A 27,006-nucleotide genomic window follows, 5' to 3' on the forward strand; every position below is an offset into this window, starting at 1 on the left:
GTGTAGTAGACTTCGCCATTCTAATCCATTCCACCAGATCCCGCAAAAAAAAAAGTATACTGCTCGGTTTAAGTTTATTTTAACATGGGTGACGTATGACATTGTATGGCATCCGTCACAGGCATCCATTTAAGGAATACATCATGAGCCCTCCAATAGCCTTTCATGACGTATTCGTTAAAACGAATACAATTATAGTCTATAGCTGACGGACCAATTAAACAGATGCCACTATGTTGCCATCTGCCACCCATAGACTATAATGGTTTCCTTTTCCCGGCTACGTCATGAACTCTCATGACCCCAGTTCTCAACATATCCATGGAACTGTTACTATTAAAGTCTATGGTGACGGATGCCACTGTTAGGCATGCGTGACAGCCTGCGTTTAGTGTATACATCAAAGGTTTTTTCCCCTATGTATACACTAAACGTAGGCAAAAAACGTGATGTGAACATAGCCTAAGCAAAACTGGCTACTAGTCAGCGTGATCCGCTATTTATTGTTCGGTGGTCGAACAGCAGATCTCTACCAATTATTTGTCCACTGCTGGCTCCTCCTCCAAAATATGAAGAAAAATTGATTTAATTACCCTGACCTGAAAACAAGTATTACGTCTTCTAAAAGTAACGTGATGATGTCACATTCACAGTGAGGTTACATCTTGTAATCGTAGCTGGCTGTGGGGACAATGCATTTCTGCTGTACTCACATGATGTGACGCCACTCTACTTTTATAACATCTGAGCAGTGGGATGCACAGAGGCCAGCAGGGGGAGCATACCGTTCACTACGCTATGGTTTCCGCAAAAAAAAAAAAAAAACGGAAAGCCTTACGGAACAGAAACAAGCGGAAACCAATTGCAACGGAAGCATTATCATTGAATTCAATGGTAATGTAAAAGGAAGCTATGGTTCCCGTTTGGCTTTCAACTTATCAGTTCCCCTGATGAAGAGGTCGAATGGAACCCATGAACGGAAGGGTGACGCTGATGTGAACAGGCCCTAATATACCCCACAAAGTGGGCTACTTTTTAGAATCTTTTTCACACTGGACACTGTGATGCTTTGTGACCAATCGCACTTTAGCAGATTTTACTTTCAGATTTGGTAGCTATTCCTTAATATGCCGTTATTAAAATCCCTACAATTACTATCTGGAGCAATTTGCAAATAGTGCAGCGTTGTATCGCGGTTTTGCCTTAATTCCATCCGGAGTGTTTATGCCAGTCTGGACCTCATTCACACACTACCATAAATAGCGCTCGTTAGACTCTTTCCTGCAGTTTTTCAACATTCCAGCATATCGGAACGACTCAAGTAATATTATGAGGGAATTTCTATTCAAGCAGTTCTGCAATAAGTTATTAACCCCCTCTGACTGGTGTACTGAATTCCTGAGGTGACCTCCGCTTTCGGTGCTCCCTCCACAGACACTCCATAAAGCGCTCACTCTATTGCATTCCTGTACTCAGCAGCACTTAGTCCCCTCCAGCTTATCCAGTCCAGCTCTTCCACTGTACAGCCTGCTGGCAGCATTGGGAGGAAGGCCTTTTGCATGCACTCAGGTTGAAGAGCCTCAAATGGCAGGGAAATTATCTGGCTCTGGAGGAAGGGCTGCGCTTGTCCTTTGTTCTGATCAGGTGCAGCCATAACAATACATATTGGGGCAGACGCAAAATTAACGACGGCGACCAATCTCAGACTAATGGTGAGCAGTCCCTGCGGCAGCAACGTCTCCTTTCTGGGGGCAACTGAGGCTCTTTGTCCGGGCAAGGCTTAAACTGATTGCTCCAAGCCAGGTGCTCGCCGGTCCGTGGAGGAAGCCTTCAGGCCAGTCCCGATGCTTGGTAGGATTATCACCCTGTGAATGTTCATCGCTACAGTTTTGTAATGAATTGTTTATAGACGGTGTCCCTTCCATCCACCCTTTCCCGGGCATTCTCCTCCCACTCTCACCTCTTTTTTTTTATGGCATTGCACCCCTCCTCCCTTATTTATCCCATCCCCGTCTATTGATTCATATGACGGAAGGTTGCAGGAAGCGCCGGCTATGTGCCACAATTAGCGCGCCGGTGATACATGTATGTGGACAGTGACATGTGTGGCAGGGGCATGCGCTGCCTTCTCCTGCCAGTCTCTCACCACATTCCTAATGGCATTTTTACGAGTCCTGTGTGTTTTTGAATTGGCTGTGGTTGCTATGGTAACACTCTTGAATGGACTGACCTAGCCCTAATAATTTTTCATTTTCCCCAATTACATTGTTCCTGCATCTTATTGTCAGGCATTGCTTCATGTTGTACACCTTGTATAATATCTGCTCAGTTTGTTTCAAAAGAAGTTTGCTATTGTAAATTAAATCTCGTCACACCGCCGGTTTCTACAGATAAGGGCCTGTTCACATCAGCGTTCTGGTTCTGTTCACCTGTTCCATTTGACCTTTCTGTCAGAGGAACAGATGGACAGAAAGCCGAACGGAAACTATCGCTTCTGTTTGATTTCAATGGTTCCGTTCCGTAAAGTTTCCGTTTTTTGTTTTTTTTTTCACGGAAACAATGGCATAATTTAAGGGGGAAGGGAAAAAAACAGCAATTCTGCCATTTCTTTTACGCCATGTGGTATAAAATTATTATCTTTAGGCTATGTTCACACAGAGTTTTTTTGCAGGCAGAATTTTTGCCTCAAATTTCGTTTGGAAGTTTGAGGCAGATTTTCCTCTCCTTGCACGCAGATTTTCGCAGCGTTTTTCGCCCGCGGCCATTGAGCACCGCGGGCATAAAACGCTTCGAAATACGCTCTCTCTGCCTCCCATTGAATTCTATGGGAGGTCAGAGGCGTAAACGCCCAAAGATAGGGCATGTCCCTTCTTAAAACCGTCTCGCGGGAAAAAGACGCCTCCGCCTCCCATTGAAATCAATGGGAGGCATTTTCAGGCCGTTTTTGACGATGTTTGTGGCGCGGTTTCTGCATCAAACTAGTCGAAAAACTCTGTGTGAACATAGCCTTATTCTGTTTCAGTAATTGTTATTAAGGAAATATGTGAAATACGTATTGTGGTTATAAAATTTATAGTCAACCTAGCCGCACAGTGTCTCAATAAAGCAGAGCTATAACCCTGTAACGACCACGTAGTGTTCTCAAATGCAAGACATAGAAAACATACACAGGAGTGGGGAAAAAAAGAAATAGATAAGGAAAAACAAAAAAAGAAGAGATCACTCCTGATTCAAGGAGAATCCAAATAGAATTAGTGCAGAGAGAATTCTCGAGTAAATTATCCAGGGGGATCTTCTCAAACAATGGTTATCCAGGCACTACAAATTGATGGCCCAGCCTCAGGAGCAGCTGTTTTGAATGGGGTGCAAAGTTCGTACGAGTGCTGCTTCCCCTTCATTTCTACTTGCTCACTGTGAATCTTCGACACGCATGTAGCGGTGAGTCACAGGTATTGCAGCCGCCTTCTCTCCTTGAAGTGAATGGGAGAAAAGGCTGCAATACCTGTGAATCGCAGCTACATCGGTGACACATGTTCCTACTAAGGCCTCATGCACACGACCGTAGCCATGTGCACAGCCTTGATTTTCGGGTCGGCCGGCAGATGAGTGTCACCCGCGAGCCGCCCACAAATCGTGGGCCGTGCCAATGGCCGCATCCGTTATTTGCTATGAGCCTGGACCGCAGAACACAGCCGTAATAAGACTTGCCCGTTCTTTCTGAGGTCTGGGCTCCTTGGCCATGCATGGACCGTGGAAACTACGGTCGTGTGCATGGCCCCATAGGAATGAAGGGGGCTGCAATTCTCCAGTGGATTTTCGGGGGAATTGCGGCCGCAAAAGCACGTTCGTGTGTATGGGGCCTAAGTAAACCTGTTTCTATAACCCCAAACATACAAAAAATAATAATCTTCAATAAATGTATGTTTTTGATAGTCACGATAGCGGGGGCATGGAAGATTCCTTCGATTAGCTTAGATCGTGTGATGTTAAACTTATCCTGGATTATGGTCAGTGAGAGACTTTCTAGCATTTTTCAGGATAATGGTAAAGGGGTTATCCAGTTGCTAAAAAATTGTTGGCCAGCAATATGAGCAGGAAAAACACACTATTTGTTGCAGAAAATCTGCGGGAACATACCCTAAGGCCGGGTTCCCATGGGGCGAATACGCTGTGGAAAAATCACGCCGCATGTCCGACCTAGAACCTGCAGTACATTCCGTCAAATGGTGCAATTTTTTTTTTTTAAACAGAATATCTGCCGCGGAAGAAAGCCGTTCATACTTATCCCCTCCTTCATCTTACATCCCTCCGGCCTCACCAGATGATGGTGCAGGTCATGTGACGCTGCAGCCTGTGATAAATTGCAGCGGTCACATGGGATGCTACTTTATCCCAGGAAGCCGGACTGCAGGAAGAAGGAGGGCGTTCTGGGTAAGTATGTGTTTTCCGTAACGGAAAAATCAACAAAAAACACAGCATAAATTGACATGCTGCGGAACTAAATTCCGCACCGCAGGTCCATTTTTTAATGTCTACACTGGTTTTTTTTTTTATCCACAGTGTGGGCATGAGATTTCCTGAATCTTATCCACTTTGCTGCCACTGTAAATGCTGCGGAATTTCCACACACAATTTTGTTACAGAAATTCTGCAGCATTTACGCTATCCGGCCTAAGGGTACGAAAACACAGCATAAAAACGGCAAATTTTCCGCAACTGATTAATTGCAAAAAATCCGCAGTGTATTACAGTAGAAGCAGTGTGGGTGACATTTCAACAAATTTCGTCCCCACACAGCGGAAAAAAGCAGCCGAAAAAAACCACACCTAAATTGACCTGCGGTGAGGTTTCCTCAACCGCAGTATGTCAATTAATGCTGCAGAATCGCAGCTCTTCTGTTGCCGGTTTTCCCCACTGAATTCAATGGGGTGCTTAAATCCGCAAAAAGTAGTGTCAGTGATTCCAGTGCAAAAATCGCAAAAAATATTTATCGTTTTTTTTTTTTTTTTGTTTTTTTTTTAATACTTACCCAGAGTTCCTTGCTTCTCCAGTCCGGCCTCCTGGGATGACGTTTCATCCCATGTGACTGCTGCAGCCAATCACAGGCTTCAGCAGTTGCGTGGCCTGCAACATCATCCCAGGAGGCCAGACTACGCGCAGAGAACAGGGAGGGTGTAAGTATGAACTTTTTTTTGGAAGGTTTTTCAGGCGCTGCTTTATGCTGCTGAAATTGTTTGTTTTTGTTTTTTTCAGGGTGGATACGCTGTGCAGCTTGACGTATCCGCCCTGAATGCGCTGTGTATTCATACCCTAAGGCCGGGTTCCCACGTAGCGTAAATGCTGTAGAATTTACGCAACGGAATTGTGTGCAGAAATTCCACAGCATTTATGGTAGCAGCAAAGTGGATGAGGTTTAGTAAATCTCATGCCCACGCTGCAGAAAAAAACCCGTATTTAAACATATTGCGTAAACTAATTTAATTCTGCAGCATGTAAATTTATGTTGCGTTTTTGTTGATTTTCCGTTGTGGGTTTTCCCCATTGAATTCAATGGGGATGCAAAACCCAAAACAGAAAGCCTAGCATTGCGACTTTTGCGGCGTAATCGCAGCGGTTACGTTGCAAAAAATTGTAACGCCGGAAGAAATAAAAAAAATCCTACTTACCCAGAACGCCCTCCTTCTTCCTGCAGTCCAGCCTCCTAGGGTGACGTTGCATCCCATGTGACTGCTGCAGCCAATCACAGGCTGAAGCGTCACATGGCCTGCAATGTCATCCAGGGAGCCTGGAGTGGACATAAGAGGAGGGAGGGGGTAAATATGAGTGGCTTTCTTCCGCAGCGGAATTTCCGTCCAAAAAAAAAAATCGCACCAGCGATTTTGTCATTATTTTTCGGACGGAATGTCCTGCGGCTTCCAGGTTGGACACACTGCATGTGTTTTACACAGTGTATACGTCCGTGGGAACCCAGCATAAGGGTGTATTTGCATGGTGCGATTTTCGGACGCACGTCAAAACCGCATTGTGTGAATACACCCTTAAAGGAGAGACATGTAGCTGTTGTCTGGATAGCGTACATTGGCAAATTAGGTCCCTCAGTAACCTCGTCGTGATATTGCGAGCCATAGTGGCCCAGAGTTAGCTAATACAGTGCCCCCAGTCACAAATTTCTATTCCCGTCTCGATCTGCACTTCAGAAGAAGACAATCTGTGATCGCTTATGCTGACTTAGAAACATAGAGGGCAATTTATTAAAACTGGCGTTTCAAATGCCAGTCTTAATAGATGGAAAAATTGGAGTAAAGTGAGGCACATTTATTAAGAGGCAAAATTCTCTCAATACAATTCCTGACTCTGCCCATTGTCGTTGTGTTGTATGAGCCATGCTAGAATGATGAAAGGACATGGAGTGGTGAGGTGATCATCATTTACTTATTTTTGTTTAACTATCCACTGGGGGCGGGCCTCTACCTTGCTTCGCCCCATAGAGCGAATTCTGGTGTAAATTCTAACTGCGTTGGGCTGCTGTGACCTCGCTCCTTTTCTGAAGCCATGTACCCTTTTCTCCAAAGTGGCGAAGGCAGTTTAAAAAGTGCAAAAGTACTAAACTTTACCATGTTTTTAGAGTTTAAAAAAAACGCTCCAAACTAACAGCATGTGTTGTTTATTTCTTTTTCCTGCCTCCTATTGATTACAATGGAGGTTTACAGGCAGAAACTGCTCCAATATAGAGCATGACGCTTTTTCAAAAACGACCTAAGAAAAGAAAAACGCCTCTACCTCCCATTGAAGTCAATGGAGGGAGATTTAGCGCGTTCTTGGTGTGGATGCCGTTTCCGTTTGAATATCGGTGCCAAGACACGTTGTAGTCACTGGGCCTTAACAGAGAAAAGTATAATGGAAAAAATTGTACCTCTTTCCATATTTTGGATCCACTACTGGTTTTGGCTGTCAAATACTGAAACCATTTACTAACCAAATACTTTATTATGTCTGTAAGAAGAGGGGGCATATCGTAGGACATGAGACATGACTATAGGATTAGACTCGACACAGGGTTTGTTTCTAGTCTGGAACTGTGAACACACATAGTAGACACAAAATATTAGATTTTTTTTTTCTAAAATGTGTAGTGTACAATATAGTTTCCATTTTAGTAAGAGGCTTCTTTCACACTGACGTTACTATCAGTTTACCTCTCTTCCGTCAGAGGAAGAGAGGACCGATACATTAAACGTAAAGCAATGGTTCCGTTAAAATTACCATTGATTTCAATGGTAATTCTTTTGTATCTGTTGCTTTCCATTTGTCTCCGTTCGCTAGGTTTTCGTTTTTTTGAACGGAAATAAAAGTGCAGTCTGCAGAACTTTTGTTTCCGTTCAAAGAAACAGAACCTAGCGAACAGAGACAAACGGAAAGCAACAGATACAAAAGAATTACATAGTTAGTACGGCTGAAAATCAATAGTAATTCTAACGGAGCCGTTGCTTTCCGTTTAATCTATCGATCATCTCTCCCTCTAACGGAAGAAAGGTCAACGGATAGTAACGGTAGTGTGAACTTAGCCTTACAATGTTTAAAAGAATTAAAAAACAAACTAATATTGCTACTAATAGATCTATTATTTTGAAATTGTTTTTTATTCTCTCAAGATGTTTGCAGTACCGTGGAAAATGCAAAACAACGAAGTGTTGAAACCGGCCAAGTACTTTTCTGAACTGGAGAAGAATGTCCTCTTGGCCCTGGTAGAAAAATATAAATATGTACTGGAGTGTAAGAAAAGTGACGCTCGAACTATTGCTCTGAAGCAGCGCACTTGGCAAGCACTAGCCCACGAGTACAATTCACAACCTAGTGTATCTCTGAGGGATTTCAAACAACTAAAAAAATGCTGGGAGAATATCAAGGCAAGGACCAGAAAGATAATGGCCCACGAAAGAAGAGAAAAAGTGATGCGATGTGGGCTTGCTTCTAACAGCCTTAAAGAGAAGGTAGCAAGTATGATTCCAGAGCAGATCTACTATGTACAGACTCCATCTGAGGAGGAATCTCAATACAATCATGACTCTTCCAATCCAGGTAATAGCTTCTTTTAGTGCCAAGAGTATTTGAAAGAGGGATACTGGTTATACTTTATAAGAAATGCCATAATCACTTGAATGTCAAAGATATGTACATGCTATACCAATCGGGGCTATGTAAACTATTGTGGTACTTACTGGACCCAGATAGACTCTATCTCTCATCGTCATGTCCACAAAAGTCTGAACAACTACAATATATCATTATTTAGCCCACACGATTAACACTGTAAAAGAATAAATAAAATTATTAAAACGCCTATTTTTTTGATCACCACATCTACTCCAAAAAAATGGAGAATTAAGTGAGCAAAAAGTCTCATGTAGCCCAAAATGGTACCAATAGAAACTACAGCTCGGCATGAAAAAAATATGCCCTCCTTTCACTCAATAGATGAAAAAATAGAAAGTTATGGCTCTCAGAAAATGGCGACGCAAAACTAAATTTGAATTAAAACAATTAGTTTTTTAATTGTAAAAGTAGTACGTTAAAAAAAATTATATAAACTTGGTATCGCTGTAATCGTATTGACCCGCAGAATAAAGTTAACATGTAGTTTTTATTGCTGTAGGAACGCCATAAAACGTAACCCAAAAAACAATGGAAGAATCACTTTTTTTTTTTTCCCCCATTCTACACTGCAAAGAAAATGTTTTTTCAGTTTCCCAGTACGATAAATGCAGTGAAAAACTATAACTAGTCCCGAAAATAAAGCCATTATAAGGCTTTATCGACAGAAAATAAAAAAGTTTTGGAATGTGGGGACAAAAGTGTAAAACTGAAAATCCAAAAAGTGGCTGTGGAGGGAAGGGTTTAATCAAAGTTCTTAAAGGGTAACTAAACGTTCAACAAACTTCTGAAATGTCATAGTGACGTGTCAGAAGTTTTGATTGGTGGAGGTCCGAGCACACTGGGATCACTAAAACGAAGCAGCAGAAGTGCTCGTGTGAGCACTCAGCCGCTTCGTTTCTGTTCGTTTTTTTTTCCAGAAACAAATGTAGCGGAGTTCGGGCTCAATAGAAAGTCTATGAGCCCGTACTCCGATATGTCGGCTTTCCGGAAAAAGCCGAACATAACCGAAGTGGCTCAGTGTTAACATGAGCAGTTCTGCAGCTTAGTTTTAGCGATTGGTGGGGTCTCGGTGCTCGGACCCCCACCAATCAAAACTTCTCACATGTCACTATGGCATGTCAGAAGTTTGTTGAACGTTTAGTTACCCTTTAATATACAATATAGACTTAATATAATGTTGCTGATCATCCTTGTACGTTGTTGCATTTGTACATGTTTTTTGTTTTGCCGTAAGCTTATGTATTTAATTATTGACCCGTGTAGTAAACTATTTATTTTTTATTTGCTCTAGACATGGACTGCAAGAAAGTTAATCTGTTAGATTTGGAGCTTCTTATTGATGAACAGGGGAAAATCCAGACCAAACCATATAAAAAAGCACCTGAAACAGATTCATTGTGTGGGGAGGGTTCGCCTTCCAGCTCAGTAGAAAAAGGTAATCTGAGGGCTAAAAGCATTTACCTATTTATGTAGTTGTAACTCCAGTGTTTATCAATGTTTCTAAGCCAAGAACCTGCTAATCAAAAATATTTCAACCGGATACCCCAAGGCTGTGATCAGCTACAATTTGAAGAACTTTGTCAGTTGACAGCATATTATACTGTGTTGTACCTAATAATAGTGCTGTGCTTCTATGTACTGATGCCATCAGCTTGATTAATGCTTGAATGTTCGTCTGGGGCAGTGGCGGGTAGGTGACTTGTTGGTAAATTCATGCCCCATAAATTTTGTAGACCGAAAAGAGGAACACTTATATGCAGCATGCTGTAGCAACGCTTTCAGGAGTCACATTGCCTCTATTAAAGTGCACATATAATACAATCCCCAATTTCCATGTTTCCACACTGCTCTGACCTCCGTTCTATGACTTTTCTTAGCGGCTACTAAGTAGTGCATCAAATGTGCCCCCCCCCCCCCCCATTTCTTTTGTACTGGCGATCAGAACCGGGTAAAAATTGACCAGTAGAGGGGCATCATGGGTTCAGAACCTAAAGGTGGCTATAAACTGGCCATCAGATGCAGGACTTATCAGTCGAGCAGTAGAACCAAAGACATTCTGTAATATTTGTCTTTAGGGGCCAACTGTATAGTCCATGAAAGTAGAGATTGACTTTCCACTTACTTGCACTCTTCTCTAATGCTGGCCAAACGCATTAGATAAAAGCTGACAGTAGCTCGTTCCACTCTGCCCATTGAAATAAACATGCATACTACTGGTGTGGTGGGGGGGGGGGAGGGGTTGCTTCTTCATTATTAGGCTGCTTTTATAGAAATGTCCTAATATACTTGTTTTAGCAAGTAAGCGCTATTTTATAAATGGGCGATTTTAAATGCTCCTCAGTTTGTTTTTTAAATAGTTTCTGTAGCTGCCCATCCTTTTCCACTACAGACACTGACCGTTTTACATCCGTTTGTAGTATGGTTGCATGATTCATTGAAATATTGATATTTAGCACAGCTTAGTATTGTAACTCATGAATGTGGTTACTAGCATGATGTATTGCGTCCGGCGCCGCGCTAGTGAGCGGCGGCACCAACCCTGAAGACATGACGAACGTGACGGGCGCATTGCTTAGTGCCTGCTATGTTCTCTCTTCAGTGCCGACCACATCATCATTCTGATGGCGCGTGCACAACCAAGGTGCGCGCGAGATCAGGAGTGGGGCAACGACTGTAATGCACAGCCGTAGCCCCGTTCTAACGGCGGACATCAGAGAAACCTCTCATCAATGCTGCGATCAAAGCGGACCACGGCATTCAAAAGGAAATAAGATGGGGGGGACCCCCCTTTGATCGCATCACAGACCATCCCTGTGACGCGATCGTGGGACATACCCTATATGGACAACCAGCCCAGGGTCATTGAAAGACCCCAGGGCTGTCTGACCATATTTCCTGTTGTAAGGGCATACTTAGGTATGTCCCAACAACTGCTTGTGTACTGAGAGTACACAGGCTAATGTACTGGCATAAAGATATATGCCAGTAAATAAAAGTTTAAATATAAAAGTAAAAAAAAATTATTTTAAAAAATAATGTTAAATAACAAAAATCTGTAAAAATTCACAAATGCATTTTTTTTTTTTTTTGTTTGTTAATACAATAAACATTATTAAAATAAGTCCCAATGCATAAAATGTACATATTTGGTATCGTCGCGACCGTAATAACCTGCAAAACAAATTTATAGCATCATTTATGATTGGTGTATGCTGTAAAAACATTTTTGCCCCAAAAAATACTTACAGAAATTAAATGATAATGTAAATGTACCATAAAACAAGTGTCTCATTCAGCTATGTTAAGTAAAAAGTTATGAGCGCGGGATGCAAGAAGGAGTCTGTCCCTAAGGGGTTAACCCCAATGTTACCATTATGTGAGGGAAATGATAGGGGCACTTATTAATGTGAGGCACGAGGTGTTATGAATTTTGAACTTCCACGTGCCTCACATTAATAGTAATTAACCCCATCATGTACCTCACACTAACCCAATTTTGCCCATTAGGACTGAGGTATAGGATGTGGTTAATTTAATATTAATGTGAGGCACATAGAGGTTCAAAATTAATCCCACCATGTGCCTCACATCACAGAATGGAATTTTATATATTTTTTTATGTTGTCAAAGTATGGTTTTGGTATAGAAAATCGCAATACTACAAAAAGGATCGGTATCAAAGTCCAAATTCTGGTATCGTGACAACCTTAGTTTATAGGACACCCATTAGCTAACTTTATGCTTAAAGAGGCTGTCACCAGATTATAAATGCCATATCTCTAGTTTCTTAATAGACAACTGGGCGTTGTGCAGAGAAGTGTATGAGGGGGCCCGTGTCGCCCGCAGGCACGGGCCCCCACCATGGCCGGAGGCTCCGCTAGCCGCCGCTATGGCTGCTACTGCACGACGCCACTGAACACTACGGCAGAGCAGGGAGGTATCTCCCCGGTCTGCCATTAAACGGGTTGTTCCTACATAAGACATGTATCCCCTATCCACAGGATAGGGGATACATGTGTGATTGCTGGCAGCGATAAGGAGAACAGGGGACCGAAAGTCTTCCGGGGTCTGTGTCGGCAGCTCCGTAGAAATGAATGGAGCGCCGGTCGCGCTTGTGTGCATGCGTGACCAGCGCTCCTTTCATTTTTATTGAGCTGCGCAGACTCCGGAAGTCAGAGGTTAGTCATGGAGAACTTCGGGGGACTTTCGGTCCCCCGTTCTCCTTATCAGTGCCAGCGATCACACATGTATCCCCTATCCTTTGGATAGGGGATACATGTCTTTTGTAGGACACACTATAGGTCAGATTTTTTTTGGGGGGTTGGGGCTGCATCGCGTTACCTACAGGGGGGGCTGTATAGCGTTACCTACAGGGGGGCTGTATAGTTACCTACAGGGGGGTGCTGTATGATATCTACAGGGGGGCTGTATGGCGTTATCTACAGGGGGGGCTGTAAAAAAGGCACTATCTACAAGGTGGGGTTGTGTGACACTCCAGTCAAAAGTTTGCTATGGGGCCCAGTCTTTCCTAGTTACGCCCCGTTGTATGACGCTGACCAATCAGCGTCATACACTTCTCACTGTTCTAGCCCAGCTTTCTTCACTGCACAATCACGCTGTAACAATGTGCTGGAACAATGAGAAGTGCAGGACACTGATTAGTCACTGATTGGTCAGCGTCATACACTCCTCTGTACAACGCCCAGTTGGTAAAAAGTAAAAACACGCCCAGTTGTCTATTAAGAAACTAATTAGCATAAATCTAAAATTGCTCATAAATGATGGTTTTTATTTTGAAAAACCACTGTGTTATCTACGTTACAGCACCGATCAGATTATGTAGGAGATAGGCCACTTATAATCTGGTGACAGAGCCTCTTTAATAAAGACAGTATGTAATGAACTATAATTTTTATATATACACTTATTTTTCCGTCAATAGAGTGGTGTGAGGGCTTATTTTTTGCAGGAGGAGTTCCAGTTTATTTTGGCTCCATTTAAAGTACCATATAATGTACTGGGAAACTGAAAAAAAATTCTTTGTGGGCAGAAATTGGAAAAAATGTTTATTCCTCAATAGTTTTGTGTTTTTTGTTTTTACGGCTTTCACCATGCGGTAAAAACGACAACTTGTTAAAAAAAAAAAATTGTTTTGTTTCACCACATAACAGAGAGAGGTAACTTTTTTTTATTTTTTAGACAATTGAGTTGTGTGAGGGCTTATTTTTTGCGGGACGAGCTGTAGTTTTTATTGGTACCATTTTGTGGTACATACGGTACAAGTTTGATCACTTTTTACTACTTTTTTATTTTTTATTTTTTTTAGACCCAAGGTGACCAAAAACCCAAACATTTTTTTACACCATTCACCGTGTACGTTAAACAATGGTATATTGTAATAGTTCAGACTTTTAGCGACACAGTGATACCAATTTTGTTTATTTTTTTTACATTACTTTAGAGGAAACATTTTTACATTTATTTTTTCACTACCAATAATTTTATTAAACTTTTTTTTTTTTACTACACATTTTATTAGTCCCCAAGGGCACTTGAACCAGTGATCAATACATTACTAATGTATTGCAGTATATTTGTCATTTTTACAGACTTTTGTTAAGGGCTTAACAGAGGCACAGTGAAGGCAGACCTTGGGGCCATCATTAGGCCCCTGGGCTGCCGTGACAACCATCGGTCATCCCACGATCACGTTGCGGGGGACCGCCCCGTCTTTTTAACACCTCAGATGCTGCAGTTGTGATTGACCGCAGCATTTGAGGGGTTAAACGGCTAGGAACAGCATGCTCGCTGTTCCTGGCCGTTAGTCCTGGTGTCATCTGTATGTTAGTCCTGGGTGTCAGCGTATGGAGCGGGCTCAGTGCGCGAGCCCGCTCCATACATCACCCCCCGCACCACGATGTGCTATTATGTCGTGGTGTGCGAAGGGGTTAAGGCCACATACACACGATGCGTATTACGTGTGAATTTGCTGGACAGACTTTCCTGCAGCAAATCCACAGCATAATACAGTACCAGCATAGTAAATGAGATTGAAAGTAATTTCATCTATACGATGCAGAATTTTTCTTCACGAAAATTGAACTGCAGTGCGTATTTTAAAATCTGCAGCTCGTCAATTTATCTTGCGTTTCTGTCTCAGAATTGTATCAGACAAGTTTATTTAAAAAAAAAAAAATACATAACACCTAAAAACGCTTAAAACGTTTATTGACCATTTTTTCCCAATTTGAACCCAAAGAACCTTCTAAAAGGTTATGACTCAGAATGTCTTCCAAGGACAACTATGACCATTCCAAAATTTGTTAGTTCAGTGAATTCAAGTACTCGGTTTCCAAAATGGAGCTTATTCGATAATGAAAGTATATTGAGGAATTGCTAACAGGTCTCATGCACACGATAATGCTATGTTCATAGATCCATAAGACTCTGCGTGGAGCACTTATAGACCTGTAGCCACTACAAGTAGCATTAATCCTAGGGGAGAATACAGTGGCACAAACGTTTTTCATACACCTTTTAATTATAATACAGGGGTATGTATACATTGGTAATGGCTTACTGCAATGAACACTTTCTGTGTACATTAAATAGATGATCGTGTTCTACTATACTTGCTTCCTCAGTACCCTTGCAGGTATACAATATATCCTAAATGTCACTAGTACTATTTATATCTGTACACCGTTTACATGTGCATTTTATTCTATTAAATATCATTGAAATATATAATAATACTAAAATAGCATTTAAGGTTTTTTTTTCTTCACATATTTACTTTCCTATAGCTTTCCACAAAGGAGACCTAGAAATCCTCATTGACGAACAGGGAAAGATCCAGACAGAACCAATAAGGAATGTGTCTGTCACCGACTCAGTGTGTGCAGAGCGTGCTTCCCCCAACAGTATAAAAAAGGGTAATATGTTCAAAAATATATGTACAGATGTGGCCAAAATGATTGGTACCCTTCCATTTTCTTCAGTAAACTAACATTTATGAAACTGACCAACGTATTTATCCACCATTTCGTGTTTCCTCGCAGAGCAGTATGTTTTACTCCAAATTACCTTGATAGTCTTCTGATTTTATTGTTCTTTGTGCCGGTTCTAGGTACCATAAATGAGTGTAGGCATCCCGGTAGGATTGCTGTTCCCAAGCTTCGCTTTATAGATATGTGTGTTATTATTTTATTGTGAGTTCAGACTATTGTGTGTTTTTACAAAAATGACACATTTGCGGAACATACAAACAAAGCACAGTATACTACCAGGGAGGGCTGGGCGATTTTGCCCAAAAAGAAAATCTAGATTTTTTTTTATTTTTTTTTTCTCAACACTATGGGCAATTTTTCGATTTGAATCTCGTTTTTTTTTTTTTCTTATTTTTCTGTTTTATTTAACAGTAGTACCAAGAGATTTAATAAATTTTCTTTATATAAATAACTTTTTAGCATATATTTTCTCTAATAATTGCACAACTTTTAACCTCTTCAAATACTTTATCAGAAATACAATAGCAAAAATGTATATCTAATTGATTATAACTTCTGTGTTCCCAGACAGGGAACAGGTTAACAGAATCTGTAATCAATTTTGCACTGCGTGCACTGACATCCCTCTCTGCCCGTCACCACCTCAGCTGGTCTACGGCAGTGCAGGCGAGAGCAGTGTAAATTGCAGCAGGGCCAAGCAGATAGCGCTGAGCGGGTACTTTGGGGAGAGATTACATTCTAGTGTCTGAAGTCTAAACAGGACCCTGTGCAGTACCGGCCTCAAGATGAGGTTTTAAATAAATCACATTAAGGCTGGATTCACGCGACCGTGAAAAACGGTCTGTGTGTCAGCCGGATTTCCCAGCTCGGCCACAGTACATGTGAACGGGACCCCTGGCATCCGTCATCTAGGCTACAATCATACAAACCAACTGTCAGTTTTTCATGGCCGTTTTGCATCAGTGTGTGTCCAAATTTTCATCCATTTCCAGTCCATCTCTCCATTTTTAATGGCTGTTTGTCATCCATTTGCCATCCGTTCTTCATGGCCGTTAAAAAAACGAATAAATTAACTAATTTCGTTGTTTTTTTTTTTTTTTTTTATCCCAATCCCCTGAGAACACTGCAGTGCCCATGTAGATTGTGCCGCAATGTCCCTGTAGATAGTGCCCACATCGAGCCAACCCCCCTTGTAGATCCCTGCACCACCATTCGCCCCTTGTAGATCGAATCTCCACCCCTACTACCAGGACTTGGGAGAGTTACATACTCTCGCCGCTTTTGCTACTGTTTCACAGCAACTGATGTGGCTCTCTGCCACTCCATTACCGCATTGTGTGAATGTACCTTAATCTCTTGACGCATTATCGCGTACATTAACGTGATAAGCGTCATAGGGATGTATGAAGTGCGCTCCGTACGCTGCGGGTGTCAGCTGTGTTTTACACAGTTCATGGCAGTTTAACCCTTCAAATACTACGGTGATTCACGACTGCAGCATCTGAAGCGTTGAAAAGAGGGGGCGGCCCCCTACGACAGCTCATCGGTGCCCCCGCACCGCAATCGGGGGGGGGGACGCCGGTGGTTATCATGGCAGCCCAGGGGCCTAATGAAGGCACCCAGATCTGCCTCTGTAACGATCGCTGGTTCAAGTCCCCTAGGGGGACTAATAAAATGTGCAAAAGAAAGTTTAATAAATTATTAGTAGTGAAAACAAAAATTGTGTGTGTGTGTATATGTATGTGTGTGTGTATATATATATATATATATATATATATATATATATATATTTTAAAAGTTGCAAAAACCTTTTCCCAATGTAAAAAATAAACAAAATTGGTATCGCTGCGTCTCTAAAAGTCGAACTATTACAATATACCGTTCTATAACTCGCACGGTGAGTTCCGTAAAAAACCCAATTTAAAACGACAATCACTGTTTTTTGATCACCTTGGTTTGCAAAAAAAATTTATGAAAAGTGATCAAAAAGTTGTACTTACCAAAATATGGTGCCAATAAAAACTACAGCTCGTCCTGCAAAAAAAAACCCTCACACTGCTCAATCCATGGGAAAAAAAAAAAAAGTTATGGCTCTCAGAATGTGGTGAAATGAAACCGTTTTATTTCTAACAGGTTTTTTTTTTGTTTTTTTTTTAACTAATAAAATATAAAAAAAACAACTATCAATTTGGGATCAACGTAATCGTATTGAGCTGCAGAATAAAGTTAAGTTCTCGGTTTTACCGCATGGTGAAAGTCGTAAAAACGAAAAGCAAAAAACAATGTAAATCGCAGGGTTTTTTTACAATTTCAGCCCGCAAAGAAAAAGTTATGGTTCTTGTAACACGGGGAGTGAAAAACTAAAACTGAAAAACGGTTCGGTCCTTAAGGGGTTAACTGTAAAAAACAACAGTCTATTTATAACACAATTGAGGCAGCGCTTTGATATATAAAAAAAAACACATAGGGCAGCTTCGGTGGCTTGGTGGTTAGCACTGGTGCCTTGCAGTGCTGGGGTCCTGGGCTCAAATCCAATCAAGGACAACATCTGCATGGAGTTGTGTGTTCTCCCTGTGTTTGCATTGGTTTCCTCCGGGTACTCCGGTTTCCTCCCACATCCCAAAAACATACTGATAGGGAACTTAAAGAGGCTCTGTCACCAGATTTTGCAACCCCTATCTGCTATTTCAGCAGATAGGCGCTGCAATGTAGATTACAGTAACGTTTTTATTTTTAAAAAACGAGCATTTTTGGCCAAGTTATGACCATTTTCGTATTTATGCAAATGAGGCTTGCAAAAGTACAACTGGGCGTGTTGAAAAGTAAAAGTACAACTGGGCGTGTATTATGTGCGTACATCGGGGCGTGTTTACTACTTTTACTAGCTGGGCGTTGTGTATAGAAGTATCATCCACTTCTCTTCAGAACGCCCAGCTTCTGGCAGTGCAGACACAGCCGTGTTCTCCAGAGATCACGCTGTGTCGTCACTCACAGGTCCTGCATCGTATCAGACGAGCGAGGACACATCGGCACCAGAGGCTACAGATGATTCTGCAGCAGCATCGGCGTTTGCAGGTAAGTCGATGTAGCTACTTACCTGCAAACGCTGATGCTGCTGCAGAATCAACTGTAGCCTCTGGTGCCGACACGATGCAGGACCTGTGAGTGATGTCACAGATCTGCACTGCCAGAAGCTGGGCGTTCTGAAGAGAAGTGGATGATACTTCTATACACAACGCCCAGCTAGTAAAAGTAGTAAACACGCCCCGATGTACGCACATAATACACGCCCAGTTGTACTTTTACTTTTCAACACGCCCAGTTGTACTTTTGCAAGCCTCATTTGCATAAATACGAAAATGGTCATAACTTGGCCAAAAATGCTCGTTTTTTAAAAATAAAAACGTTATTGTAATCTACATTGCAGCGCCTATCTGCTGCAATTGCAGATAGGGCTTGCAAAATCTGGTGACAGAGCCTCTTTAAATTGTGAGCCCCAATAGGGACAGTAAGTGTGGACCTTTGTACAGCGCTGCGGAATATGTTGGTGCTATATAAGTAACAGAAATAAATAAACACACTAAAGATGGCTATATTTCATCAGGATTGATTTACCTAACGTTTATAGGGACAGCTGTGTACATTTGACTTTATACTTTTGTTTTGATCCATTAAAAACCGAACTTAAATGTTAAAAATAATGGACTATATTTAATAAAAACTATTTGAAGAACAAAAAATAATGGACTATTAGACTCCCCTAATCTCTCCACATAAAGCAGAAACAGTTTCCTGGCCAAACAAGCTATGTGATCGCTTATTACCACTAATAAAACAAAAATGTAGGTTATTTCAGTTGGGTTTTTCTTAGGGTATGTTTCTCTGTAAATAAAATATTACAGAATAACTTAGAAAACTGCCTTGTACTTCTGTTCTTTGCATCCAGGCCCAGTTTTGGTGTAAAAATATGAAGTCAATGGGTGGATAAACACCACACCTAACTTACAGGTAACATTATGATACAGGCTCTTCTCACCTAAAAGAGAGAAACCACAACAAAAACACCTCTAAAACTCCCATGGGGAATTTCTTTGAAACTGGCAACCAATCAGGTTGCAGCTTTCATTTAATCCCTTCAGAGCAAAGCCTATTTTAGTATTTAGGACCGCAGGAATCTTTTTATTTTATTTTTGTTTTTTTTTTAGTTTTGGTTGCTGCATTCTAAGAGCCATAACTTTTTTTTTTTTTATTCGTCATTGTAGCTGTATGAGGCTTGTTTTTTTGCGGGATAAGTTATTTTCAATGGCACCATTTTGTGGTACATATAACTTAAAGGGAATGTGTCGCTAGAACTTTATTTTTTATTTTTTTAGTTAAACAATTATTATGTAAGTGATTAAACATTGTTGTAATTTATTTTTATTTTTTTTCACAAGTCAGGAAATATTATAAAATTTGATTCTAATTTATAACATTTCCATGTGCTGGCCACTAGAGGAAGTAAATCACAATATTGCAGCATGTTCAATGTGGTAAAGCAACCTCATTGCTTTATACTGCAAATTTGGGGTAGACACACTCGCTCTAGAGTCCTCACATTATCCCCCCCTCCCTTATTCTGGCTAGTGCCAGGAGAAGGAGGGGGTTTGAATAGTCAAACCTCCTACACTGTGTGCCGCCATTTTCTGAGCGACTGCACAGTGCTAAGAGGATTAGATACAGTGCTCAGCAGACAGTATCACACAATCCTACACGAACATAACTTACCTGCTCCTGCCGCCTCCGCTCCTACTCCTTGCGCCTTCGCTTCCTTGAACATATGGCCGGAAGTCGTCATCTTAATGTCCGGCTGCAGCTTCCGGTCCACATGAAAATGGCGCCGGATTTCGCTCTGCCAAAGACCTTCCTTTTGGTCTGTGTGGGAGCGGCGCATGCGCCGTTCCCACACAGACGGCATACGCTGCAGTGAATGTAACGGCTCCCGTTCGCATTCTCGATGGGGTTGGATGTGCCGTATTCCATCTCTGTATGTGTCGTTAATCGACACATACAGAGATGAAAAAAAAAATGGCAGCCCCCATAGAGAAGTAAAAGTAAGAAAAAAGTACAACACAAGAACACAAATAAAATGTATTTTAACCCCTTAAGGACGCAGCCTTGTTTTGGCCTTAAGGCTCAGAGCCCATTTTTCAAATCTGGCATATTTCACTTTATGTGGTAATAACGTCGGAATGCTTAAACCTATCCAAGCGATTCTGAGATGGTTTTCTCGTGACACATTGGGCTTCATGTTAGTGGTAAAATTTGGACGATATATTCAATGTTTGTTGGTGAAAAATTGCAAAATTTAGAGAAAATGTGTAAAAAAAAATAGAATTTTTCAGAATTTAAATGCATCTGCTTGTAAAACAGACGGTTATACCACCCAAAATAGTTACTAGTTCACATTTCCCATATGTCTACTTTAGATTGGCATCGTTTTTTGAACATTCTTTTATTTTTCTTGGACGTTACAAGGCTTAGAACATAAACAGCAATTTCTCATTTTTAAGAAAATTTCAAAAGCCTTTTTTTTAAGGTACCTATTCAGTTCCGAAGTGGCTTTGAGGAGCCTATGTATTAGAAACCCCTATAAAACACCCCATTTTGAAAACTAGACCCCTCAAAGTATTCAAAACAGCATTTAGAAAGTTTATTTAACCCTTTAGGCATTTCACAGAAATTAAAGCAAAGTAGAGGTGAAATTTTCAAATTAAATTTTTCTTGCTGAATTTCAATTGTATTCAATTTTTTTCTGTAACACAGAAGGTTTTACCAGAGAAACACTACTAAATATGTATTGTCCAGATTCTGCAGTTTTTAGAAAAGTCCCACGTGTCTCGAATGTGCTCGTGGACTAAAACACAAGCCACAGAAGCAAAAAAGGACCTAGTACATTTTGAAGCCTCTTTTTAATTAGAATATATTTTAGGCAGCATGCCAGGTTTGAAGAGGTGTTGAGGTGCCAAAACAGTAGGAATCCCACAAAAGTGACCCCATTTCGGAAACTACACCCCTCAAGGAATTAATTTATGGTTGTTGTTACCATTTTGACCCCATAGTTTTTACACAGCACCTATTTGAATTGGGCTGTGAAATTTAAAAAAATGACATTTTTCCCAATAAGATGTCATTTTTTTAATCAAAATTTCTTATTTTCACAGGGAATAAAATACACCATTTTGTTGCCCAATTTGTCCTGAGTGCAGCAATACCCCATTTGTGGCGAAAAACTGCAGTTTGAGCCCACGGGAGGCCTCAGAAGGGAAGGAGAACTGTGTGTTCTTTGGAGTCCCGATTTTGCTGGATTGGTTTTCAGGTGCCATGTCGCATTTGCAGAGCCCCAGAGGTATCAAGGCAATGGAAACCCACCAGAAGTGACCCCATTTTGGAAACTACACCCCTCAAGGAATTAATTGATGGGTAATGTGACCATTTAGACCCCATAGTTTCTTCACAGAACTTATTTGAATTGGGCTGGGAATTTAAAAAATATTTTTTTCCAATAATATGTAGTTTTAGCTCAAAATATCTTATTTTCACAAGAAATAAAACACCCCATTTTTTTGCCCAATTTGTCCTGAGTGCGGCAATGCCCAATTTGTGGTGATAAACTGACGTTTGGGCCCATGGGAGGGCTCAGAAGGAAAGGACCACCATTTGGCCTACTGGGGATTTTCTGGTGCGAAGTCATGTATGCAGAAGCCCCTGAGGTACCAGTACAGTTGAAACCTCTGAGAAGTGACCCCGTTTTAAAAACTACACCCCTTAAGGCATTCATCTAGAGGTGTAGTGAGAATTTTTACAAGGACATACACCCCATAAACTGTAATGTGGGTTCTCACGGGTATGGCAATACCCTCAATGTGGCCGTTATCAGCTGCGTGGGCACACGGCAGGGCTCAGAAGGGAAAGATGAGGGGGATAAGATGTGTGGAGTGCATCAGGGTAAGTAAAACTGGGGTAGATTAAAAATGAAGGGCTGTATGATACATTTTGTAGCACTCTTTCATACGGAGCCTTAGTTTTTCGGGACACGTGTCACAGTGATATCTTGTGTCCTCCCTTATCCCCCTCTTATAGCAGACTTTGTACCTCTTTTGACTTTTTCCTTTCTTGCCAGTTTGGGGAACTTCTCCTGGAAAGTGTTGCCCTGGTACGATGCGTGTGGCCCCCCTTCTTGGTCCCTAAAAATTAGTTTCTTAATAACCACCTCTTGAAATTCCCGGAAAGTTCCCGCCTGGCCTGCACATCGACTTAGCATGTACACATTGTACAATGCCATCTGTATGATGTGCACGGCCAGCTTCTTATACCACACCGCATGGCGCTGTTGGGCTTCAGGACTTGATCTGACAAGTCCACCCCTCCCATGTACCTATTGTAGTCCAGGATGCAGTCTGGTTTGGGGGTCTCTGTACTGGTACCTCGTACAGGTACATGGGTACTGGTGTGACCACTCTTGTCCTTGTACGTGACACACAATATGTTGCTGCTAGATTGTGCCCTGTTCTCACCCCTTCTGAGTGTTTGCCCTGCAGAGTCTTAGGGATTCCTCTCAGATTTCTTCTAGCAGTGCCGCATGCCGCAGGACTTCTGGAAGCGAGGCATTTGAAGAGTGGGACGCTGGTATAAAAATGATCCACATAGAGTTGGTAACCCTTGTCCAGCAGTGGGTGCACCAAATCCCACACAATTTTTAACTCCCAGTAAGGGGGGGGGGCTTTCTGGGGGCTGAGCACTGGTGTCCTTCCCTTCATATATCCTAAATTTGTAGGTATACCCGGATGCACTCTTGCACATCTTGTACATCTTCACACCATACCTTGCCCTCCTACCCGGCAGGTACTGGCGGAATTGAAGCCTCCCTTTAAAATGTACCAAGGACTCATCAATTGAAATACAATTCTCGGGGGTGTATGCTTGGGAAAACCGGGCACTGAAACGGTCTAATAGGGGTCTCCGTTTATACAAACTGTCAAAACTGGGGTCATCTTGGAGTAGGCAATGCTCATTAGGAGAAGCGAAGTATTGCCTCATTTTTATTTATTTTTTTAGGTTCCAGTTCAGTTCTGAAGTTGCTTTGAGGGACCTATATATTAGACACCCCCATCAAACACCCCATTTTAGAAACTAGACCCCTCAAAGTATTCACAACAGAATTTAGAAAGGAATTTAGAGCAAAGTAGAGGTGACATTTACATACTTATTTGTCAGAAAATCCTTTTTATACAATTTTTTTTTTTTTCTATAACACAAAAGGTTTTACCAGAGAAATGCAACTTAATACTTATTGCCCAGATTCTGCAGTTTTGAGAAATATCCCACATGTGGCCCTAGTGCGGTAATGGACTGAAACACCGGCCTCCGAAGCAAAGGAGCACCTAGTGGATTATGAGGCCTCTTTTTTTTATTAGGCACCATGTCCGGTTTGAAGAGGTCTTGTGGTGCCAAAACTGTGGAAACCCCCCAAAAGTGACCCCATTTTGGAAACTAGACCCCTTGAGGAATTTATTGTAGTTTTCTTGGGGTGCATGCGGCTTTTTGATCAGTTTTTATTCTATTTTTAGGTGGCGTGATGACTAAAAAACAGCAATTCTACTATTGTTTTTTTATTTTATTTTTAATTTTTTTTTTACAGCGTTCACCGTGCGCTATAAATGACATTCACTTTATTCTGCGTGGCGATACGATTACGCCGATACCATATGTTTATAGTTTTTTTTTAATGTCTTATGGCGTTTGCACAATAAAATACGCTTGGTAAAAAATCATTCACTTTTTGTGTTACCATGTTCTAAGAGGCAGAACTTTTTTATTTTTCCATCAATAAAGCCGTGCGAGGTCTTATTTTTTGCGTAACGAACTGTAGTTTCAATCATTACCATTTTTAGGTACATGAGACTTTTTGATCTCTTTTTATTCCATTTTTTGGGAGGTGAAGTGACCAAAAAATTGTGATTCTGGTACGGTTTATTATTTTCTTTTACAGCGTTCACCGTGCGGGATAAATAACGAAATAATTTTGTAGTTCAGGCCGTTACGGACGCGGCGATACCAATTATGTATAGTTTATTTGTTTATCTATTTTTATTAATAGTAAAGGACTGATAAGGGAAAAAGGGGGATTTTTACTTTTCTCACTTTTAAGACTTTTATTTTCTTTTTACACCTTTTTTTTTTTTTTTTACTTTATTACTTTGTCCCACTAGGGGACTTGAGGGCTGGAGACCCTGATCGCAATTCTAATAAACTGCACTACATGTGTAGTGCAGTGTATTAGAGCTGTCAGCTACTCACTGACAGCAAGCATAGTGGGTCCTGACTTTGTCAGGACCCACTAGGCTTCCGTCTATGGCATATCCGGATACCATTGTTTGGTGTCATAGTCACCATCGCCGGCCGCTATCGTGTAGCAGGCCGCTGATGGTAGCTTAACCCCTAAAAAGCCGCGATCTCTATTGAACGCGGCTTTTAAGAGGTTAATCAGCGGGGACACAGCGATCGGTCCCTGCTGTAGGAGCTGCGGCAGCTGCTGTGCGAGACAGCGCCTGTATGTGTCAGGAGGACGGCCGAAACTGCCGTTACTCCCGAGACGTACTATTAGGTCATGGAGCGCGAACGATACAGCTACCATGACCTAATAGTATGTCCAGGAGCGGGAAGGGGTTAATATTATACTAAAAGCAATATTATAAAAAAAATTAATGACACCTTCCCTTTAATGATTAACTTTTTATAAAAAAGAAGCTATTTCATTGTTTGTATTTTGCATTTTTTTTGCATGTAGATCTGACCCTCTAAGGGACAGTTTTGTTTCAAGTGACATCAGTTTTTCAACTGGACATCTTCCTGAGTCAGACAGAGAAACGTTGCGTGCAAGTCTTCTCTGTACGGCTTGTGTATGGCAGACAAGTGCACAATTTTGTAATCAGCTGTTTCCAACTTAAGCGTAAAACAACTGGCCTGACACATGTGAACCCAGCACTAGGCTGTACAGTCATTATTTAAGTCTGTGTAGAATCTGTATATTTTTATTGCCAAAATAGAAGATTTCTTCAGAGAGAGGTAGGAATACTACAGTGTTAATGCATAAAAATAGATATATTTTTTTGTAATATATGTCTGTTTATTACCTAGAATCCTTTGTCATCCCGGACAGAGACATGTATTCATCAGAAAAGTCTAATATAGTCAACATGCAGAAATGTCAAGGCAACCTGTCGTCACCGTCCTGCTCCACTGCAAGAGTAACTGCTAACAGGACCTATAGGAGTAAACCCTCCCAGAATGGCATTCTGACAAAGATGCATGAAGAAGAGCATCATCAACAGATGTCTATCCTCCAGCTGCAATTAATTCAGATGAATGAGGTACATGTGGCTAAAGTGCAACAGATAGAGCGGGAATGTGAAATGGCTGAGGTCGAACACCGAATAAAGATGGAGATCCTGAACAAAAAGAAAATGTACTGGGAGAGGAAGCTGCAAACAATCACGAAAGAGTGGCCAGTAGCCTCATTCAACAGACCTTTTCCTAACTCACCATGAATCTTAACACTTCTAAGCGTTCAAAAGACACTTGGGAAAACACTGGCAGGAGCACTGTACATGGCTCAGCCATCACTATAAACAATCAGTAAGCCCAAACACTGGCAACAGTTTCTGTGTAGGAAAATAGTTAGACCAAAAAAAAAAAAAAAGGATATATATATTAAAAAAAAAAAAAAAGGCCGAAAAAGTTCTAGGACATGCCAGGGGCTGGTATTGGGAGCAATGTGATTTTGCTTTTAGTAGTATTAAAACACATAAGCTGCATATGGTCTACTCGCTATAACTCAAAGCTTATGATAAAAGAAGCTGGAAAGTTTGGTCTTTCTTCCCACAAACTATTTTTTGTAATTTTTTTTCTTCGTTTTACAGACATCAAGTTCACTTTTTATGTTTTGTGTATTTGTTTCCTTGTTTGTTTGCATTTCTTTGGTACATTATTTGGGTAATATGTGGATAATTGCTATCCATTTATAAATCTATGGAAATTGTGTGATGATTTGGAACCAAATGACCACAATTCTTCTGGAAGAGACCAAACCTTACTGCAAGAGTTCTTGAAGTATTGATGGTGGAGGATGATGTGGCTGAAGTATTGTTATTTCTCACATCCGCAGTAATGTTTACACAATCCTCCGCTGTAATGGGTCTAAGGTTATCCAGGTATTGAAGAGGCCAAAGGTACAAAAAAACCATTGTGTCTTATTTATGTCATATTATCTGACTGATAAATCAGGTTTAAGTGAAACTTGATTGAAGCACTCTACTGTTTTAAGCACAAATGAAGATGAGTGCTGTACACCCTTGTGTGTAGCTACACTAAACTTTCCACTGCTACTCCTCTACTAGTAACAGTATTTATGTAATTGAAAATAGAAATGTATTGAAGACTTGACAGTGATCGGACTTTCATTTTCTACACACTTACTACCCTACATAGGGGGTAGAGTAAACAACCACTCATCCCCTGATAGGGGGGGAGAGATTTCTCCCAAGCACTGAAAAAAAAAGAAATATTTTTCATCGCGTTCATTTTCCTGACACTAGTAAAATCATGTTAACGTCAGGCATTGCGATTTATGGAGTTAAGACAACCAAATACAACAAAAGACTTTTTATGTGGGGGAAAAAAATACTAATTTATTTAGTGTGTAAAAAGTGTAGTCAGTCACCGGAGTGAACTGTGTTGCGCAAATGAAAATGGTCATTTGTAAGTGAAAATAAACTCTGATTTCAGATGTTTTTGTTTTTAA

At 41.1% G+C, this 27,006-nt stretch overlaps 1 protein-coding gene across 3 annotated transcripts; it reads left to right on the forward strand.

Annotated features, from left to right (window-relative positions):
* Positions 1-1,454: 1,454 nt before the first annotated feature.
* Positions 1,455-27,006, forward strand: MSANTD3 (Myb/SANT DNA binding domain containing 3). 3 transcript variants are annotated; one of them, XM_075826810.1, is made up of 5 exons: positions 1,463-1,851; positions 7,653-8,079; positions 9,446-9,589; positions 14,961-15,089; positions 25,344-27,006. In XM_075826810.1, exons 2-5 carry the CDS (start codon positions 7,653-7,655, stop codon positions 25,751-25,753), a joined length of 1,110 nt encoding a protein of 369 aa, XP_075682925.1. In that variant the 5' UTR covers positions 1,463-1,851; the 3' UTR covers positions 25,754-27,006. The 3 variants fall into 3 exon arrangements, with proteins under 3 accessions (XP_075682927.1, XP_075682925.1, XP_075682924.1); XM_075826809.1 differs by having other exon boundaries at positions 1,463-1,712; XM_075826812.1 differs by lacking the exon at positions 14,961-15,089 and having other exon boundaries at positions 1,455-1,712.

Source organism: Rhinoderma darwinii, chromosome 5, assembly GCF_050947455.1.
Source record: "Rhinoderma darwinii isolate aRhiDar2 chromosome 5, aRhiDar2.hap1, whole genome shotgun sequence".
Lineage (NCBI taxonomy): Eukaryota > Metazoa > Chordata > Amphibia > Anura > Rhinodermatidae > Rhinoderma > Rhinoderma darwinii.

Excerpts from the sequence above, each read along its gene's own strand:
- MSANTD3 (XM_075826809.1), top strand. Across the intron at positions 8,080-9,445 it reads TCATGACTCTTCCAATCCAG|ACATGGACTGCAAGAAAGTT; the intron begins GTAATAGCTTCT and ends TATTTGCTCTAG. Across the intron at positions 15,090-25,343 it reads CCCCAACAGTATAAAAAAGG|AATCCTTTGTCATCCCGGAC; the intron begins GTAATATGTTCA and ends TTTATTACCTAG.